This window comes from Anolis sagrei, chromosome 12 (assembly GCF_037176765.1).
Source record: "Anolis sagrei isolate rAnoSag1 chromosome 12, rAnoSag1.mat, whole genome shotgun sequence".
In the NCBI taxonomy this organism is placed as follows: domain Eukaryota; kingdom Metazoa; phylum Chordata; class Lepidosauria; order Squamata; family Dactyloidae; genus Anolis; species Anolis sagrei.
In genome coordinates this window covers 5,455,646-5,476,511 of record NC_090032.1, presented here as the reverse complement: position 1 = coordinate 5,476,511, position 20,866 = coordinate 5,455,646, and the positions used below count along the sequence as shown (strand labels likewise).

The following is a 20,866-nucleotide window of genomic DNA, read 5'->3' as shown; positions in this document are numbered from 1 at the left end:
TTTCTTTTTTCCTCTAGTCGCTGAGTTGCCTTCATCCAAATGGTAGAAAAAATCCGGAGGTCTTTTTAGCCCAACCCTGAGCTTATTTCTCGTGTCAGAGCAGCCAGTCAATTATATTACATTTCTAACAGAACAAAGCAAACAAACAAATTTCTAACAGAACAAAGCAAAGCAAACAAAGCGGCAACACCAGAGGCACTCCAAGTGGCCAGATACTGGTCAAAGGACATTGAATCAACTACCAAACTCACACATTTTGTACTTTCTCTAAGTACAAAATTTGTGAGTTTCGTAGTTGATTCAATGTCCTTTGACCAGTTTCTGGCCACTTGGAGTGCCTCTGGCATTGCCGCAAGAAGGTCCTCCATTGTGCATGTGGCAAGGCTCAGGTTGCATTGCAGCAGGTGGTCAGTGGTTTGCTCCTCTCCGCACTCGCATGTCGAGGATTCCACTTTGTGGCCCCATTTCCGAAGGTTGGCTTTGCATCTCGTGGTACCAGAGCGCAGTCTGTTCAGTGCCTTCCAAGTCAGCCCAGGGGGAGTCTCTCATTTGGTATCAACCATTGGTTGAGGTTCTGGGTTTGAGCCTGCCACTTTTGGACTCTCGCTTGCTGAGGCGTTCTGGCGAGTGTCTCTGTAAATCTTAGAAAACTATGTCTGGATTTAAGTCATTGATGTGCTGGCTGATACCCAAACAGGGGATGAGCTGGAGATGTCTCTGCCTTGGTCCTTTCACTATTGGCTGCCACTTCTCGGCGGATGTCAGGTGGTGCAATACTGGCTAGGCAGTGTAATTTCTCGAGTGGTGTAGGGCGCAGGCACCCCATGTCTCATTAAGAGCCACATCCACTGTTTTAGCGTGGTGAGATGTGTTCCACACTGGGCATGCGTACTCAGCAGCGGAGTAGCACAGCGGAAGGGCAGATGTCTTCACTGTGTCTGGTTGTGATCCCCAGGTTGTGCCAGTCAGCTTTCGTATGATATTGTTTCTAGCGCCCACTTTTTGCTTGATGTTCAGGCAGTGCTTCTTGTAGGTCAGAGCACGGTCCAGAGTGACTCCCAGGTATTTGGGTGCGCTGCAATGCTCCAGTGGGATTCCTTCCCAGGTCATCCTCAGAGCTCGGGATGCTTCTCTGTTCTTGAGAGCTACTATCTTTAGAAAGCGTAGGCCTTCCTTCCCCTATTCCACCCAAGGTTAGTTTTGGAGATGAAGCAAACAGTGTTCAATAACTATCTCAATAGTCCTTTATACTAAATAGCTCAAAATCTCAATATGCTTCTCTATAGCTCAATAGAATCTCAATTCCTATCTATCTATAACTCAATTAAGACTCAATAAGCTTATCTATCTATCTATCTATCTATCTATCTTAATGACTCAATTACTATTATTTATTATTTATTTACTGTATTTGTATACCGCCTTTCTCCGCCAATTGGCGACTCAAGGCGGTTTCCAACAAATCAGTATACACAGGGGCGGCGCAACCATTACGCAAAGTAAGCAGTTGCGGTATGCTTGATTTTGCCCAGGGGTGATCTTGAGGCTCTTGAGAAGATCAATCCCGACAAGACAGAGGTCCTCCTGGTCGATCGAAAACCGGATCGGGGTATAGGGTGGCAACCTGTACTGGACGGGGTTGCACTCCCCCGAAGCCACAGGTCCGCAGTTTGGAAGTCCTCTTGGATTCATCACTTACGCTTGAGGCTCAGGCGTCGGTGCTGTCCGGGAGGGCTTTTGCACAATTGAGACTCGTGTGCCAACTGCGACCGTACCTCATAAAGGCTGATCTGGCCGGGGTGGTCCATGCCTGGGTCACCGCTAGATTTGACTACTGTAATGCGCTCTACATGGGGCTGCCCTTGAAAACGGCTCAGAAATTTCAGTTAGTCCAATGGGTGGCGGCCAGGATGTTAACTGGGGCTCCTTACAGAGAGAGGTCAACCCTCCTGTTCAACGAGCTCCATTGGCTGCCGTTCATTTTCCCAATTCAAGGTGCAGGTGCTTACCTACAAAGCCTTAAACGATTTGGGACCTGCCTACCTGCGTGACCGCATCTCCATTTATGAACCCACGCATTCTCTTTGTTCATCTGGAGAGGCCCTGCTTGCAATCCCACCTGCGTCGCAGGCGTGTTTGGTGGGGACAAGGGACAGGGCCTTTTCTGTGGTGGCCCCCCGACTTTGGAACACCCTCCCCAAGGATATCAGACAAGCCCCTACACTGGCAGTCTTTAGGAAGAGCTTGCAGACCTGGCTGTTCTGGTGTGCCTTTCCAGAATAGGAAACTCCAGCAATATGTCCCAGAAGCACTTTACCAGAGATTTAAGATTGTCTGCACATTGTACTTACCCCAAAATCCTATATTCCACCTGTCATACTCAGCACTTTTTAACCTGTACCCATTACATTCGGCTGGCCCTAGTTTTATTGTGTCATGGTATATTGTTTTTATTGTTTACTGTCATTGCTTGATGTTTGACTTGCTTTATAATGCTATATGTTTTTTGTTATGCCTCGGCCTTTGTAAGCCGCATCGAGTCCTTCGGGAGATGTTAGCTGGGTACAAATAAAGATAATAATAATAATAATAGAATAATAGAATCATAGAATCAAAAAGTTGGAAGAGACCTCATGGGTCATCCAGTCCAACCCCATTCTGCCAAGAAGCAGGAATATTGCATTCAAATCACCCCTGACAGATGGCCATCCAGCCTCTGCTTAAAAGCTTCCAAAGAAGGAGCCTCCACCACACTCCGGGGCAGAGAGTTCCACTGCTGAACGGCTCTCACAGTCAGGAAGTTCTTCCTCATGTTCAGATGGAATCTCCTCTCTTGTAGTTTGAAGCCATTGTTCCGCGTCCTAGTCTCCAGGGAAGCAGAAAACAAGCTTGCTCCCTCCTCCTCCCTGTGGCTTCCGCTCACATATTTATACATGGCTATCATATCTCCTCTCAGCCTTCTCTTCTTCAGGCTAAACATGCCCAGTTCCCTAAGCCGCTCCTCATAGGGCTTGTTCTCCAGACCCTTGATCATTTGAGTCGCCCTCCTCTGGACACATTCCAGCTTGTCAATATCTCTCTTGAATTGTGGTGCCCAGAATTGGACACAATATTCCAGGTGTGGTCTAACCAAAGCGGAATAGAGCATGGGGGGCATGACTTCCCTAGATCTAGACAATAATAATAATAATAATAATAATAATAATAATAATAATAATAATAATAGACCTTGACATATGTGAGTTGTAGTTACTGGGATGTATAATTCACCTACAATCAAAGAGCATTCTGAACTCCACCAATGATGGAATTGAACCAAATATGGCACACAGAACTCCCATGACAAACAGTGATTGGTTTGGGGGGGGGGGGAGCACCAAAATACTGTTACCATTGCTTACCATTGAAAATTACCTAGGGCCGTCTCTGGAGGTCATCCAGAGTTTTGGAGTTGGGTGCCATCTCTATGCAGATGACACGCAACTCTACTACTCTTTTCCACCTAAGTCCAAGGAAGCCCCTCGGGTTCTGGACGAGTGCCTGACCGCTGTGGCTGTCTGGATGAGGAGGAACAAGCTGAGGATCAATCCCGACAAGACAGAGGTCCTCCTGGTCGATTGTAAGCCGAATCGTGGTATAGGGTGGCAAACGGTGCTGGAGGGGGTTGCACTCCCCCTGAAGTCACAGGACTAATGCGCCCTACTTGGGGCTACCCTTGGAAGCTGTTCCGAAAGTCCGGCAGGTTCATGTCCCCACCTACACTGCAGTGGTCCATGCTTTAGTCACCTCCAGATTGGATTACTGTAATGCACTCTACGGGGGGCTGCCCTTGAAGACAGCCCGGAAATTTCAATTGGTACAATGGGCGGCAGCCAGGTTACTAACTGGTGCTTCTTACAGGGAGCGGTCAACCCTCCTGTTTAAGGAGCTCCACTGGCTGCTGTTCATTTTCCAGTCTCAATTCAAGGTGCAGGTTCTCACCTACAAAGCCCTGAACGGTTTGGGACCTGCCTACCTGCGTGACTGCATTTCTGTGTACAAACCCGCACGATCTCTTTGATCATCTGGAGAGGCCCTGCTCGCGCTCCCACCTCTATCGCAGGCACGATTGTTCAAATTTGGATATATTGAGTATTCGTGCCAAGTTTGATCCAGAACCATCATTGTTTGACTCCACAGTGCTCTCAGGATGTGGGTGAACTAAGGTAAAAGTTGTCCCCTGACATTAAGTCCAATCATGTCTGACTCTGGGGTGTGGTGCTCATCTCCATTTCTAAGCCGAAGAGCCAGCGTTGTCCATAGACACCTCCAAGGTCATGTAGCCAGCATGGCTGCATGACGCACCGTTACCTTCCCGCCGGAGCGGTACCTATTGATCTACTCACATTTGCATGTTTTCGAACTGCTAGGTTGGCAGAAGCTAGGGCTGACAGCGGAAGCTCACGCCGCTCCCTGGAATCGAACCTGCGACCTTTTGGTCAACAAGCTCAGCAGCTCAGTGCTTTAACCCACTGCGCCACCGGGGGGCCCCGTGGGTGAACTACAACTCCAAAATTCAAGGTCAATGCCCACTAAACCTTTCCAGTATTTTCTGTTAGTCATGGGAGTTCTGTCTGCCAAGTTTAGGTCAATTCCATCGTTGGTGAACTATAACTCCAAAACTCAAGGTCAGTGTGCACCGAACCCTCTTCTCACTTTAATGCAGTGTTGCCTGAACTGACTTTAAGGTACAGAACTTGTTGCTTAATAGTTCTTAATGGCGTTTTAGTTAGTCACTGGAGTTCTGTGTGCCAAGTTTGGTTCAATTCCATCCTTGGTGGAGTTCAGAATGCTCTTTGATCGTAGGTGAACTATAAATCCCAGCAACTACAACTTCCAAGTGTCAAAGTCTATTTTCCCCAAACTCCACCAGTATTCACATTTGGGTGTATGGAGTATTCATGACAAGTTTGGTCCAGATCCATCATTGTTTGAATCCACAATGCTCTCGGGATGTAGGTGAACTATAACTCCAAAACTCAATATCAATGTGCACCAAACCATTTTCTCACTCTAATGCAGTGTTGCCTGAACTGACTTTAAGGTACATAACTTGTTGCTTAATAGTTATTAATGGTGTTTTCCCTTAGTCATGGGAGTGTTTGGTTCAATTCCATCCTTGGTGGAGTTCACAATGCTCTTGATTGTAGGTGAACTATAAATCCCAGCAACTACAACTCCTAAATGTCAAGGTATATTTTCCCCAAACTCCATCAGTATTCACATTTGGGCGTATGGAGTGTTGGTGCCAAGTTTGGTCCAGATCCATCATTGTTTGAGTCCACAATGCTCCCAGGATGTGGGTGAACTATAACTCCAAAACTCATGGTCAATGTGCACCAAACCCTCTTCTCACTTTAATGCAGTGTTGCCTGAACTGACTTTAAAGTACATAACTTGTTGCTTAATAGTTCTTAATGGTGTTTTCTGTTTGTCATGGGAGTTCTGTGTGCCAAGTTTGGTTCAATTTCATCCTTGGTGGAGTTCACAATACTCTTGATTGTAGGTGAACTAAAAATCCCAGCAACTACAACTCCTAAATGTCAAGGTATATTTTCCCCAAACTCCACCAGTATTCACATTTGGGCGTATGGAGTGTTGGTGCCAAGTTTGGTCCAGATCCATCATTGTTTGAATCCACATTGCTCTCTAGATGTAGGTGAACTATAACTCTAAAATTCATGGTCAATGTGCACCAAACCATCTTCTCACTCTAACGCAGTGTTGCCTGAACTGACTTTAAGGTACAGAACTTATTGCTTAATAGTTCTTAATGGTGTTTTCTGTTCGTTGTGGGAGTTCTGTGTGCCATGTTTGGTTCAATTCCATCCTTGGTGGAGTTCAGAATGCTCTTTGATCGTAGGTGAACTATAAATCCCAGCAACTACAACTTCCAAGTGTCAAAGTCTATTTTCCCCAAACTCCAGCAGTGCTCAGATTTGGGCGTATGGAGTATTGGTGCCAAGTTTGGTCCAGATCCATCATTGTTTGAGTCCACAATGCTCTCTGGATGTAGGTGAACTATAACTCCAAAACTCATGGTCAATGTGCACCAAACCCTCTTCTCACTCTAACACAGTGTTGCCTGAACTGACTTTAAGGTACAGAACTTATTGCTTAATAGTTCTTAATGGTGTTTTCTGTTCGTTGTGGGAGTTCTGTGTGCCATGTTTGGTTCAATTCCATCCTTGGTGGAGTTCAGAATGCTCTTTGATCGTAGGCGAACGATAAATCTCAGCAACTCCAACTCCCAAGTGTCAAGGTCTATTTTCCCCAAACTGCAGCAGTGCTCAGATTTGGGCGTATGGAGTATTGGTGTCAAGTTGGGTCCAGATCCATCATTGTTTGAGTCCACAATGCTCCCAGGATGTGGGTGAACTATAACTCCAAAACTCATGGTCAATGTGCACCAAACCCTCTTCTCACTTTAATGCAGTGTTGCCTGAACTGACTTTAAGGTATAGAACTTATTGCTTAATAGTTCTTAATGGTGTTTTCTGTTAGTCGTGGGAGTTCTGTGTGCCAAGTTTGGTTCAGTTCCATCCTTGGTGGAGTTCACAATGCTCTTGATGGTAGGTGAACTATAAATCCCTGCAACTACAACTCCCAAATGACAAAATCAGCCCCCCTCCCCAACCCCACCAGTATTCAAATTCGGGCGTATTGGGTATTTGTGCCAAACTTGGTCCAGTGATCCTGCATATCAGATATTTACATTACGATACGCAGAGTAGCAACGGAAATGATGCTATGGTTGGGGGTCACCACAAATGAGGAACTGTATTAAGGGATTTGGGGCATTAGGAAAGTTTGGACACATTGGTGGACCAGAAATGTGGCCACCCTTTCGGATCCAGAGCATGAGAGGGAAGTAGAGACCTTTGGACCACCAATGCGGATATCCTTTCTCTCTGGCCTCCAGATCTGGAGCAGCGATCTCTCCGAGAGAAGGAAACGGAGGCCTTTGGGCGCATTGGTGGGCCCAATTTCCATGCCGCGCTCCGGCGGAGCTGGAATTTCGTGGCAAGGTTGGGGGTGCCGTTTTCGAATGCCGCACTGCAGTCTTGCAAAAATTCGCAACGCCTTCCGTTCCGGAGGAGGAGAAGGAGAGGAGCCGGAGGACAATGCAACGGAGGCCACTAATCCCCGGCGCACCAAAACTCTCTGGCATGCCGTAGGGCATCGTTGCCCCCCTTCCTGGCAAATCCGCCGCATCTGTCGGCCTCCCTGAATTGGCCTGATCTTCGGTGGACTAATCCCAGGATTAAAGGGTCCGGAAAGCGAGCAGCAAAAGCCCGGCTCCGTCTTTGTCGCCGGAGGGATTAAGGCCGACTCCATCGGAACTGTTTTCCCGACCTTCCCGCTTTGCCGCATGCTCACAGTCTTAAGCGCAGTGCCGCAACCAGGGCTGGGTTGCGCTACCGTGAAAAACCACTCCTGTCCTCCAATTCGGAGCCTCCTGCACACTGCATCACCAATTCCCCAATATGCTTCTGGGATTCCTTCTCAAGACTCCCATCTACTTCTTTTTTTTCCATATTGTAGAACATTCAAGGATTTCAGAGTCAAACATGCTGGTCATCCCGTTTGGACTACTGTAATGCACCCTACTTGGGGCTGCCCTTGGAAGCTGTTCTGAAACTCCAGCAGGTTCATGTCCCCACCTACACTGCAGTGGGAAGATTAAGAAAGCATGCAAGTGAGAGCCCCAAATGCACATCAGTGCATCCTGTTTGGACTACTGTAATGCATCCTATTTGGTGTTGCCCTTGGAAGCTGTTCCAAAACTCCAGCTGGTTCAGGTTCCCACCTACACTGCAGTTGGAAGACAACAAACTCCTAGAAAAGCATGCAAATGAAAGCTCCAATTGGGCATGAGGGCATTCCATTTGGAATACTGTAATGCACCCTCCATGGTGCTGCCCTTGGAAGCTGTTCGGAAACTCCAGTAGGTTCAGGTCCCCATCTACACTGCAGTTGGAAGACAACAAAGGCCTAGAAAGGCATGCAAAAGAAAGCCCCAAATGCGCATCAGTGCATCCCGTTTGGACTACTGTAATGCATCCTACTTGGGGCTGCCCTTGGAAACTGTTTGGAAACTCCAGCAGGTTCAGGTCCCCATCTGCACTGCAGTTGGAAGACAACAAACACCCCAATATGCTTCTGGGATTCCTTCTCAAGTCTCCCATCTCCTTCCTTCTTTTTTTTCCGTATCACAGAATGTTCGAGGATTTCAGAGAGAGAGTCAAACATGTTGGCCATCCCGTTTGGACTACTGTAATGAATCCTATTTGGAGCTGCCCTTGGAAGCTGTTCCGAAACTCCAGCAGGTTCAGGTCCCCATCTACACTGCAGTTGGAAGACAACAAAGGCCTAGAAAGGCATGCAAATGAAAGACCCAAATTCATATCCCGTTTGGACTACTGTAATGCGCCCTACTTGGGGCTGCCCTTGGAAGCTGTTCAGAAACTCCAGCAGGTTCAGGTCCCCATCTACACTGCAGTTGGAAGACAACAAACGCCCCAATATGCTTCTGGGATTCCTTCTCAAGACTCCCATCTCCTTCCTTCCCTTCCTTTTTTTCGTATCGTAGAATATTCAAGGATTTCAGTGAGAGAGTCAAACATCTTGGGCATCCCGTTTGGACTACTTTAATGCTCCCTACTTGGGGCTGCCCTTGGAAGCTGTTCCGAATCTCCAGCATGTTCAGGTCCCCATCTACACTGCAGTTGGAAGACAACAAAGGCCTAGAAAGGCTTGCAAATGAAAGCCCCAAATACATATTAGTGCATCCTGTTTGGACTACTGTAATGCATCCTACTTGGGACTGCCCTTGGAAGCTATTCGGAAGCTCTAGCAGGCTCAGGTCCCGATCTACACAGCAGTTGGAAGACAACAAAGGCCTAGAAAGGCATGCAAATGAAAGCCCCAAATGAGCATCAGTGCATCCTGTTTGGACTACTGTAATGCACCCTTCTTGGGGCTGCTTTGGACACTGTTCAGAAACTCCAGCAGGTTCAGGTCCCCATCTACACTGAGTTGGAGGACAACAAAGGCCTAGAAAAGCATGCAAATGAAAATTTTCAGTTGCAAATGGCCACCCTACTGGGATGGCTAGATGGTCATCTGTCGGGAGGGTTTTGATCGTGTCTTCCTGCCTGGTAAAATAGGGTTGGATGTGTTTTGGGGCTCCACTTCCAATTGCAGTGGAATATAGACTGTCTGGGCGGTTGGTGGAAGTCTTTAAACAGAGACTGGATGGCCATCTGTTGGGAGGGTTTTGATTGTTTCTTCCTGCCTAGCAAAATGGAATTCGATGAGTTTTTGGGGTGTCTTCCAACCATAGTGGAATATAAGCTGTGTGAGAGTTTGGTGGAAGTCTTTAAACAAAGGCTGGATGGCCATCTGTCGGGAGGGTTTTGATTGTGTCTTCCTGCCTAGCAAAATGGAATTCGATGAGTTTTGGGGGTCTCTTCCAACCATAGTGGAATATAAGCTGTGTGGGAGTTTGGTGGAAGTCTTGAAACAGAGGCTGGATGGCCATCTGTCGGGAGGGTTTTGATTGTGTCTTTCTGCCTCCAGATATTTTGGACTTCAGTGCTCACGATTCCTAACAGCCTATTGTTTTGATACAAAAGGGGAAATGTTGACATTGTGGTGAGCCAACGTGGAGACTTTTCAACCCTTCCTTTCCTCCCTCTAGGTCTCATCGTCTACCTGGGGATGATGGTCGGCGCTTTCTTTTGGGGCAGCCTGGCGGACCGGCTGGGGCGGCGGCAATGCCTGCTGATGGCCCTCTCCGTCAACAGCGTCTTCGCCTTCTTCTCCTCCTTCGTCCAGGGATACGGCACTTTCCTCTTCTGCCGCCTCCTCTCCGGCGTCGGGTACGAAGGGATCTGTTTATAGTTTCCACGTGCATCTACACTGTCGAATGGATGCACTTTGGAACCACTCTAATTCTCACAACTCAGTGCAATGCAACCCTGGGAGCTGTCATTGGGCGAGAAAGTTCCCAACCTTGGAAAACTACAACTCCCAGGACTCCATAATATTGAGCCAAGACAGTGTAGATGCACCTTGAATTTCATAATTGTTTCCTTTCTGCCTCCATGAGGACTAGGGACTAGTTTCCTTTGCAAATATACTTTTTTCATTCCTACCTCATCTAGTGTTTTATCATTCAATGTTGTACCTTTGAGTTGCCCAATGTGCCTGATTTTTCTCTTTGTTATTTTGCAATGTTTTACTTATTTTATTGCGATGTTATTATTATTATTTTTGTCGTTTTCTATTTATTTTGCTGTAGTCTATTATCAGGCTTGGCCTCATATAAGCGGGGTATAAATTATTATTATTATTATTATTATTATTATTATTGTCATTTTGTATTTATTTTGCTGTAATGTATTACCGAGCTTGGTCTCATATATAAATAAAGATTATTATTATTATTATTATTATTATTATTATACTACCAGAGGGATTCTGGGAGCCATAATTCCCTTTGAAACTACTTTTTTAAAACCACGTGCTGGAAATAGAGTGAGATGGGTGCAAATAAGCTGTCAAATGAATGCCGTTTGCCCCACTTTAATTTGATTTTAAATGGTATGGAAATGCTTTTAATGTAAGCCGTTTGAATTTTTTGCAAGCAGGGTATAAATAAATATAATACTATATTGTTGAAGGCTTTGCTGTGAGTTTTCCGGGCTGTCTGGCCATGTTCCAGAAGCATTGCAAAGCTCCCTGCTTGGGTGGTGATGGCACGATCGTCAGCATAGATGAAACTCTCTGTCCCTTCTGGCAGTGGCTGGTCATTTGTGTCAATGTTAAACATTGAAAGCTGCTTCTCCTTTCTTTCCCACCCGTTTCTAGCATCGGGGGCTCGATCCCCATCGTCTTCTCCTACTATTCGGAGTTCCTGGCGCAAGAGAAGCGGGGAGAGCATCTCAGCTGGCTCTGCATGTTCTGGATGATTGGCGGCATCTACGCCTCGGCCATGGCTTGGGCCATCATCCCCCATTACGGTATTTTTGGAGTTATATAGCAATTTTCTTGTGTTATTTCCTGCCACAATGTATGTTGAATTGGTTGAGATATTCATTGAAAGTGTACCTTGGTTAGTTTTGAATGGCCTTGCAGCTTCAAAGCCTGGCTGCTTCAAAAACCCTACTACTCCAGTTTCCAACAGGCCTCGCAACCTCTGAGGATGCCTGCCATAAGTGGCCAGATAGTGAAGAAAACTCACAACAACCCAAGCATTTAATGGCCTAGCAGTTTTAAGGTCTGGCTTCTTACTGCCTGGGGGAATCCTTTGTTGGGAGGTGATTAGCTGGCTCCGACCTCACAACCTCTGAGGAAGCCTGCTATAGATGCAGATGAAACGTCAGGAGAGAATGCTTCTGGAACATGGCCAGGCAGCCTGGAAAACTCACACAAACCCAAGTATTTAATGGCCTAGCAGTTTCAAATTCTGGCTTCTTACTGCCTGGGGGAATCCTTTGTTGGGAGGTGATTAGCTGGCCCTGACCTCACAACGTCTGAGGATGCCTGCCATAGGTGGCCAGAGAGTGAAGAAAACTCACAACGACCCAAGCATTTAATGGCCTAGCAGTTTTAAGGTCTGGCTTCTTACTGCCTGGGGGAATCCTTTGTTGGGAGTTGTTTAACTGGCTCCGACCTCACAATCTCTGCCATAGATGCAGGAGAAATGTCAGGAAAGGATACTTCTGGAACATGCCCAGGCAGGCCGGAAAACTCACAACAACCCAAGCATTTAATGGCCTAGCAGTTTTAAGGTCTGGCTTCTTACTGCCTGGCTTCTTACTGCCTGGGGGAATCCTTTGTTGGGAGGTGATTAGCTGACCCTGACCTCACAACCTCTGAGGATGCCTGCCATAGATGCCATAGATACAGAATGCTTCTGGAACATAGCCAGACAGCCCGGAAAACACACAACAACCCAAGTATTTAATGGCCTAGCCGTTTCAAGGTCTGGCTTCTTACTGCCCAGGGGAATCCTTTGTTGGGAGTTGATTAGCTGGCTCCGACCTCACAACCTCTGAGGATGCCTGCCATAGATGCAGGTGAAATGTCAGGAGAGAATGCTTCTGGAATATTTCCAGGCAGGCCGGAAAACTCACAACAACCCAAGTATTTAATGGCCTAGCTGTTTCAAGGTCTGGCTTCTTACTGCCTGGGGGAATCCTTTGTTGGGAGGTGATTAGCTGGCCTTGACCTCACAACCTCTGGGGATGCCTGCCATACATGCAGGTGAAACGTCAGTGACTCTGGCTGTGAAAGCCTTCGACAACACAATAATAATAATAATAATAATAATAATAATAATAATAATAATAAATAATAGTAGTAGTAATAATAATAATAATAATAATAATAATAATAGTAATACATCACACAGTCCTAGACACTTGGGAAGTGTTCGACTTGTGATTTTGTGATACGAAATCCGGAATATAAATCTCCTTTGCTGTGACATACTGTGCTTTTGTGTCATAATAATAATAATAATAATAATAATAATAACAATAATAAAAGGACATAATGCAGCAATGGGCTCAAATTGCAGGAAAAGAGATCTCACCTCAACATTAGGAAGAATTTCCTGCTGGTAAGAGCTGTTCCGTAATAGAATTTGTTGCATCAGAGTCCCCTCCTGAGTTTTTCAAGCAGAGGCTGCGTGGCCATCTGTCAGGAGGGCTTTGATTGTGCCTTTTTTGGCCAAAGGGGGTTGGACTGGATAACTCTTGTGCTCTCGTAAAAATCTATGATTCTAAGGAACGTCAAGCTGAGATGTTCAAGCGAAACCGTTCTCTTCTTCTCATCTCCTCTTCCTTTTGTCGCCCTCGGCTGTTTTTGTTCCGTCGCTCAAAAGGATGGAGCTTCCAAATGGGTTCCGCTTACCAGTTCCACAGCTGGCGCGTCTTCGTCTTGGTTTGCGCTTTCCCGTCCGTCTTCGCCATCGGCGCCCTCACCACCATGCCGGAGAGCCCACGCTTCTTCCTGGAGGTATGTGGGGACATGGGGCGAACGGCCATCTGTCGGGAGGGCTTTGATTGTGTCTTCCTACATAGTGGAATCGGGTTGGACTGGATGACCTTTGGAGTCTCCCAACTCTAGGCTTCTGTGATTCCGAGGCAGGATGGCCATCTGTCGGGAGGGCTTTGATTGTGTCTTCCTACATATTGGAATCAGGTTGAAGTGTCTTCCAATTCTAGGATTCTAGGATTCCGAGGCAGGATGGCCATCTGTCGGGAGGGCTTTGATTGTGTCTTCCTATGCATTGGGATCAGGTTGGACTGGATGGCCTTTGGAGTCTCCCAACTCTAGGATTCTATGATTCAGAGACTGGATGGCCATCTGTTGGGAGGGCTTTGATTATGTCTTCCTACACATTAGAATTGGGTTGGACTGGATGGCCATCTGTCAGGAAGACTTAGATTGTGTCTTCCTACATAGTGGAATCGGGTTGGACTGAATGACCTTTGGAGTCTCTTCCAACTCTAGGATTCTATGATTGCGAGGCAGGATGGCCATCTGTCAAGAGGGCTTTGGTTGTGTCTTCCTACAGATTGGAATTGGATTGGACTGGATGACCATTGGAGTCTTCCAACTCTAGGCTTCTGTGATTCAGAGGCAGGATGGCCATCTGTCAGGAGGGCTTTGATTGTGTCTTCCTACATATTGGAATCGGATTGAATTCTCCCAACTCTAGGATTCTATGATTCCGAGGCAGGATGGCCATCTGTCGGGAGGGCTTTGGTTGTATCTTCCTACATATTGGAATTGGGTTGGACTGGATGACCTTTGGAGTCTCCCAACTCTAGGATTTATGATTCAGAGACAGGATGGCCATCTGTCGGGAGGGCTTTGATTGTGTCTTCCTACATTTTGGAATCGGGCTGAAGTCTCTTCCAACTCTAGGATTCTATGATTCCGAGGCAGGATGGCCATCTGTCGAGAGGGCTTTGATTGTGTCTTCCTACATAGTAGAATTGGGTTGGGCTGGATGACCTTTGGAGTCTCTCCCAACTCTATGATTCTATGATTGTGAGGCAGGATGACCATCTGTCAAGAGAGCTTTGGTTGTGTCTTCCTATATATTAGAATCAGGTTAGACTGGATGACCTTTGGAGTCTTTCCCAACTCTAGGATTCTATGATTCAGAGACTGGATGGCCATCTGTCAGGAAGGTTTAGAAGCACATTTTTGGGGTCCAAATTTATGTGGGTTTTTTTTTTTTGCATTTCTAGAATGGGAAGCACGACGAGGCCTGGATGGTGCTGAAGCAAGTCCATGACACCAACATGCGGGCCAAGGGACACCCCGAACGGGTCTTCTCGGTAAGATTATAGTATTATAATAATATAATATAATATAACTATTACATTATATATAACATTATAATATAATATGGTTATAACTGCATGTAGTATATAATATATGGATCCAACATTGATTATTATATGGTTATTATTATTATTATTATTATTATAGTTTATAATTAATTGCAGTAATATATAATTATTATAATTGATACTGTTAGTACAACTGTATTATATATATTATTGTATATACTATATGATATATTGTTTAATATTTTACAATTAATTACAGTGATATATAATTATTATAATTAATATTATTAGTACAACTGTATTATATATATTATTGTATATACTATATGATATATTATTATCTAATATTTTACAATTAATTACAGTGATATATAATTATTATAATTCATATTATTAGTCTAACTATATTATATATATTATTGCATATACTATTTGATATATTATTATCGAATAATTTATAATTAATTGGAATGATATATAATTACTATAATTCATATTATTAGTACAACTATATTATATATTTTATTGTATATACTATGTGATATATTATTATAATAGTTTATAATTAATTGCATTGATATATAATTATTATTCATAATATATCATATTATTAGTACAACTATAGTATATATATTATTGTATATAATATATGATATATTATTATTTAATAGTGTATAATTAATTGCAGTTATATATAATTATTATAATTGATACTATTAGTACATATTATATATATAATTGCATATACTATATGATTTATTATTATCTAATAGTTTATAATTAATTGTTATGATATATAATTATTATAATTCATATTATTAGTACAATTACATTATATATATTATTGTATATAATATATGATTTATTATGTAATAGTGTATAATTAATTGCAATGATATATGATTATTATAATTAATATTAGTACAACTATATTATGTATATTATTGTATATAATATATTATATATTATTATCTAATAGTGTATAATTAATTGTTATGATATATAATAATTATAATTAATATTATTACTGCAACTATAGTATATATATAATTGCATACACTATATGATTTAGTATCATAATTAATTGCAATGATATATAATTATTATAATTCATATTATTAGTACAACTATATTATATATATTATTGTATATACTATATGATTTATTATTATCTAATAGTGTATATTTAATTGCAATATTATATAATTATTATAGTTATTAGTAGTACAAATATATTATGCATATTATTTATTATAATAAAATATTATATTATATTATGTATATTATTTTATATAATAATTATGATACAAAATACAATTATTATATATTATATTTCTATGGTAATATATCAGATATATTATATAACTATTATATTACATATAGCGCTATAATATAATATGGTCCATTGACCCACTTGATTCCGCAGGTGACCCATATCAAGACCATCAAACAGGAGGACGAACTGGTCGAGATCCAGTCCGACACGGGGGCTTTGCACCGGCGCTGGATGGTCCGTTGCTTGAACCTTTCGCAACAGGTAAGGCATTGAGGTTGCTGGGTTTTGGGAGTTATAGTTCACCCCACATCCAGGGCTCTCTGGATGTACTCCCACCAACAGTGGATCTTAGCATACAGACTAATCATGACCAACTTTAACGACTGGCGGGGTTTGGAGGGAATTGACCTTGGATGCTGGGAGTTATAGTTCACCCACATCCTGAGAGCACTCTGAACCCCGCTGACAATGGATCTCGACCAAAGCTGGCACACAGACCCACCACAACCAATTTTAACTACTGGTGCGGCGCGTGGGCAATGATAGAGGATGATGGGAGTTGTAGTTTACTCACAACATTAGGCATTTTCTAACTAGACCACTTGAATATTTGGAAAAATAAACACAGTGGTAAGTGCTGTTTAAAATATGTTGCCTAGGAGTCTGGTGCATTCTCCTTCTTTGGAGGAAAGCAGAGGCTGGATGGCCATCTGCTGGGAGGGTTTTGATTGTGTTCTGGCATGGAAGAATGAATGGGTTTGGACTAGCTGGCCCTTGAAGTCTCAATATGTGAAATATGTTGCCTGTGAGTTTGGTGGAATCTCCTTCCTTGGAGTTTTTTAAAGCCTAGGGTAGATGGCCATCTGCCGGGTGGGCTTTGATTGTGTTCTGGCATGGAAGAATGAATGGGTTTGGACTAGCTGGCCCTTGAAGTCTCAATATGTGAAATATGTTGCCTATGAGTTTGGTGGAGTCTCCTTCTCTGGAGTTTTTTAAAGCCTAGGATGGATGGCCATCTGCTGGGAGGGTTTTGATTGTGTTCTGGCATGGAAGAATGAATGGGTTTGGACTAGCTGGCCCTTGAAGTCTCAATATGTGAAATATGTTGCCTATGAGTTTGGTGGAGTCTCCTTCTCTGGAGTTTTTTAAAGCCTAGGGTGGATGGCCATCTGCTGGGAGGGTTTTGATTGTGTTCTGGCATGGAAGAATGAATGGGTTTGGACTAGCTGGCCCTTGAAGTCTCAATATGTGAAATATGTTGCCTGTGAGTTTGGTGGAGTCTCCTTCCTTGGAGTTTTTTAAAGCTGAGGGTGGATGGCCATCTGCCGGGAGGGCTTTGATTGTGTTCTGGCATGGGAGAATGAATGGGGTTGGACTAGCTGGCCCTTGAAGTCTCAATATGTGAAATATGTTGCCTAAGAGTTTGGTGGAGTCTCCTTCCTTGGAGTTTTTTAGAGCTGAGGGTGGATAGCCATCTGCCGGGAGGGCTTTGATTGTGTTCTGGCATGGGAGAATGAATTGGGTTGGGCTAGCTGGCTCTTGAAGTCTCAATATGTGAAATATGTTGCCTGTGAGTTTGGTGGAGTCTCCTTCTCTGGAGTTTTTTTTAAAGCCGAGGGTGGATGGCCATCTGCCGGGTGGGCTTTGATTGTGTTCTGGCATGGAAGAATGAATGGGGTTGGACTAGCTGGCCCTTGAAGTCTCAGTATGTGAAATATGTTGCCTGTGAGTTTGGTGGAGTCTCCTTCCTTGGATTTTTTTAAAGCCTAGGGTGGATGGCCATCTGCCGGGAGGGCTTTGATTGTGTTCTGGCATGGAAGAATGAATGGGGTTGGACTAGCTGGCCCTTGAAGTCTTAATATGTGAAATATGTTGCCTATGAGTTTGGTGGAGTCTCCTTCTCTGGAGTTTTTTAAAGCCTAGGGTGGATGGCCATCTGCCGGGAGGGCTTTGATTGTGTTCTGGCATGGAAGAATGAATGGGGTTGGACTAGCTGGCCCTTGAAGTCTCAGTATGTGAAATATGCTGCCTGTGAGTTTGGTGGAGTCGCCTTCTCTGGAGTTTTTTAGAGCAGAGGGTGGATGGCCATCTGCCGGGTGGGCTTTGATTGTGTTCTGGCATGGAAGAATGAATTGGTTTGGACTACTGGCCCTTGAAGTCTCAATATGTGAAATATGTTGCCTGTGAGTTTGGTGGAGTCTCCTTCTCTGGAGTTTTTTTTAAAGCCGAGGGTGGATGGCCATCTGCCGGGTGGGCTTTGATTGTGTTCTGGCATGGAAGAATGAATGGGGTTGGACTAGCTGGCCCTTGAAGTCTCAGTATGTGAAATATGTTGCCTGTGAGTTTGGTGGAGTCTCCTTCCTTGGATTTTTTTAAAGCCTAGGGTGGATGGCCATCTGCCGGGAGGGCTTTGATTGTGTTCTGGCATGGAAGAATGAATGGGGTTGGACTAGCTGGCCCTTGAAGTCTCAGTATGTGAAATATGCTGCCTGTGAGTTTGGTGGAGTCGCCTTCTCTGGAGTTTTTTAGAGCAGAGGGTGGATGGCCATCTGCCGGGTGGGCTTTGATTGTGTTCTGGCATGGAAGAATGAATTGGTTTGGACTACTGGCCCTTGAAGTCTCAATATGTGAAATATGTTGCCTGTGAGTTTGGTAGAGTCTTCTTCTCTGGAGTTTTTGAAAGCAGAGGGTGGATGGCCATCTGCTGGGAGGGCTTTGATTATGTTCTGGGATGGGAGAATGAATGGGTTTGGACTAGCTGGCCCTTGAAGTCTCAGTATGTGAAATATGTTGCCTGTGAGTTTGGTGGAGTCTCCTTCCTTGGAGTTTTTTAAAGCCTAGGGTGGATGGCCATCTGCCGGGAGGGCTTTGATTGTGTTCTGGAATGGAAGAATGAATGGGGTTGGACTAGCTGGCCCTTGAAGTCTCAATATGTGAAATATGCTGCCTATGAGTTTGGTGGAGTCTCCTTCTCTGGAGTTTTTTAAAGCAGAGGGTGGATGGCCATCTGCCGGGAGGGCTTTGATTGTGCTCTGGCATGGGAGAATGAATGGGGCTGGACTAGCTGGCCCTTGAAGTCTCAATATGTGAAATATGTTGCCTGTGAGTTTGGTGGAGTCTCCTTCCTTGGAGTTTTTTAAAGCCTAGGGTGGATGGCCATCTGCTGGGAGGGCTTTGATTGTGTTCTGGGATAGGAGAATAAATGGGTTTGGACTAGCTGGCCCTTCCTTCTCTGTCTTGGATTTACGTTTCCAGTCTTTTGATTTTACTATAGAAGTTTCCGCCTTTGTTTTTTGCGAACTTCGATGGACTTATTTCCTGGACTATTAGCTTATCTTCCTACCAATTGGATTTACCTATTCTTTTAAAGTGCTTTTTACTACTACTCCTTTTTTAATAGCTTAAATAAATGGATTGCATTTCTACTCAGCTGTGTGGTGTTTAAAGTCAGAGGGCTTTCCTGGTCTGGAGTGCAACAGTGGTACCTATATATCTAGCATGTTTTCGAACGGCTAGGTTGGCAGGAGCTGGAGCTGACAGACAGGAGCTCACCCTCGTCTTGCGGATTCGAATTGCCAATTTTTAGGGCAGGAATTTAGCAGCACAAGTAAGACCGTGCATAGTCTTACAGTACTATGGAGGACACATTCCCTGTTGCAACTCAGGGTAGCTTTCACCTTGCTCCAGACACCACCACACCAAAGCTGTAGGTTTTGTAGTTTATTGAGGAAAAAAAGGCAAAATCAAAACAAAGTATAAGAAATGCAAAAGTTCCATAGGCAGGACAAAAGCTTAAATGCAAAGACAAAGTTTCCAAGATCCAAAGGCAAAAACATGAAGCAGGATCAAACAAGAGTCCATGGAAAACAGTTGAAAACGAGGCCCGAATCCCAGACTCAGGAAGCCAGAAGCGTGCTGCGAAAAGCCAAAGTTAATCCACAGAAGTTTGCATGAGAAGAGCTACGTTGGACTGACAACCCCTGCTTGTCAGCTAGAAGGCTAAATACCCTTTGCAGACATGAACACATTGCATTGACCTTTGGCACCCTTGGCTTCTCGCTTGCTAGCCAAGCGAGTGCGTTTCCGGAGACTTAATTGCAGATGATTTTGTCTGCTCATTCATTCATTATCTTCAAGGCTATGCAACCCCTTATCTTGGACCAGCTGGATCGGATCCAGGGGCGGCTCGTCCATTACGCGAAGTAAGCGGTCGCAGAACACTTTTTTTTGCCAGGGGCACAGAGACGCCTCTGTAGATGCCCCTCGACCGCCACTCGAGGAGCGCCCCCTCAGCTCACAACAGCCCTAGCAGTCCAGGGGGAGCCTCGGCTTTCTTGCCTCGCTGCCGGGTGATCCTCTTCCCAAAGGAGCCTTGCCTATCCCCTCTCATTCCTGCTCCACCCGGCCACCGGGTGCACGAGCAGAGCTGGCGCTCAATCGTTCTCCACGTTCGATCCCTTCCCCATGACCGGCTCCCTTTCCCAATCCCCCGGCGCTCCACCCACCTCCTCTCCTCTCCCCAATCCACGGGTGGGCCAAGGGGTGGAGCCGCCGCACCTGGCCCGCTTTGGGTCCAGAGGCGTGTCTGAAGACCCCAGCGGGCGCACCAAAAGTCGCCTCTTCTCCTGACTTTCTCTTCAGCCATTGGGACCAAGAGAGAGAGAGAGAGAGAGACCCTCCAGGTGGAGGTATCTCCCACCTCCGCTCCCTCCTTTGTTTTTGCGCCTACCTTCAGGAAAGGTGGGCATCTCCACCTCTCTCTCTCTCTCTCTCTCTCTTGGTCCCAATGGCTGAGGAGAAAGTCAGGAGAAGAGGTGAATTTTGGTGCACACGCCGGGGTCTTCAGGCACGCCTCCGGACCCAAAGTGGCCCAGGCAAGGGAGCAAGTGCGGCAAGTGTAGTTACTGGGATGTAAAGTTCACCTACAATCAAAGAGCATTCTGAACTCCACCAATGATGGAATTGAACCAAATATGGCACACAGAACTCCCACGACGAACAGAAAATATATATCAATGATTGGTTGGGGGGGGGGGGAGGGCGCCTCCTCATCATCCTGTAGGAATTCTGACTCGGAAGGCCCACAGAGCTCAGCTTCAGATTCAGTCAAACTCAGTCACAACATTCCCAAACATTGTTGTTGTTGTTAGTGTTGTTGTTGTTGTTGTTATGA

General features: G+C 44.9%; 1 protein-coding gene across 2 annotated transcripts in view; it reads left to right on the top strand.

The window, feature by feature from the left end:
* Positions 1–20,866, top strand: part of SV2A (synaptic vesicle glycoprotein 2A) — a 69,760-nt gene that overhangs the window by 32,289 nt on the left and 16,605 nt on the right. For both annotated transcript variants that reach the window (XR_010910380.1, XM_060758039.2), the window contains exons 3-7: positions 9,743–9,923; positions 10,915–11,066; positions 12,935–13,068; positions 14,313–14,402; positions 15,844–15,954. Coding sequence is in view for 1 of the 2 variants with exons in the window: in XM_060758039.2 (XP_060614022.2) it covers positions 9,743–9,923; positions 10,915–11,066; positions 12,935–13,068; positions 14,313–14,402; positions 15,844–15,954 (668 nt within the window). In the remaining variant the exon portion in view is untranslated. The remainder of the gene's footprint in view (positions 1–9,742; positions 9,924–10,914; positions 11,067–12,934; positions 13,069–14,312; positions 14,403–15,843; positions 15,955–20,866) is intronic.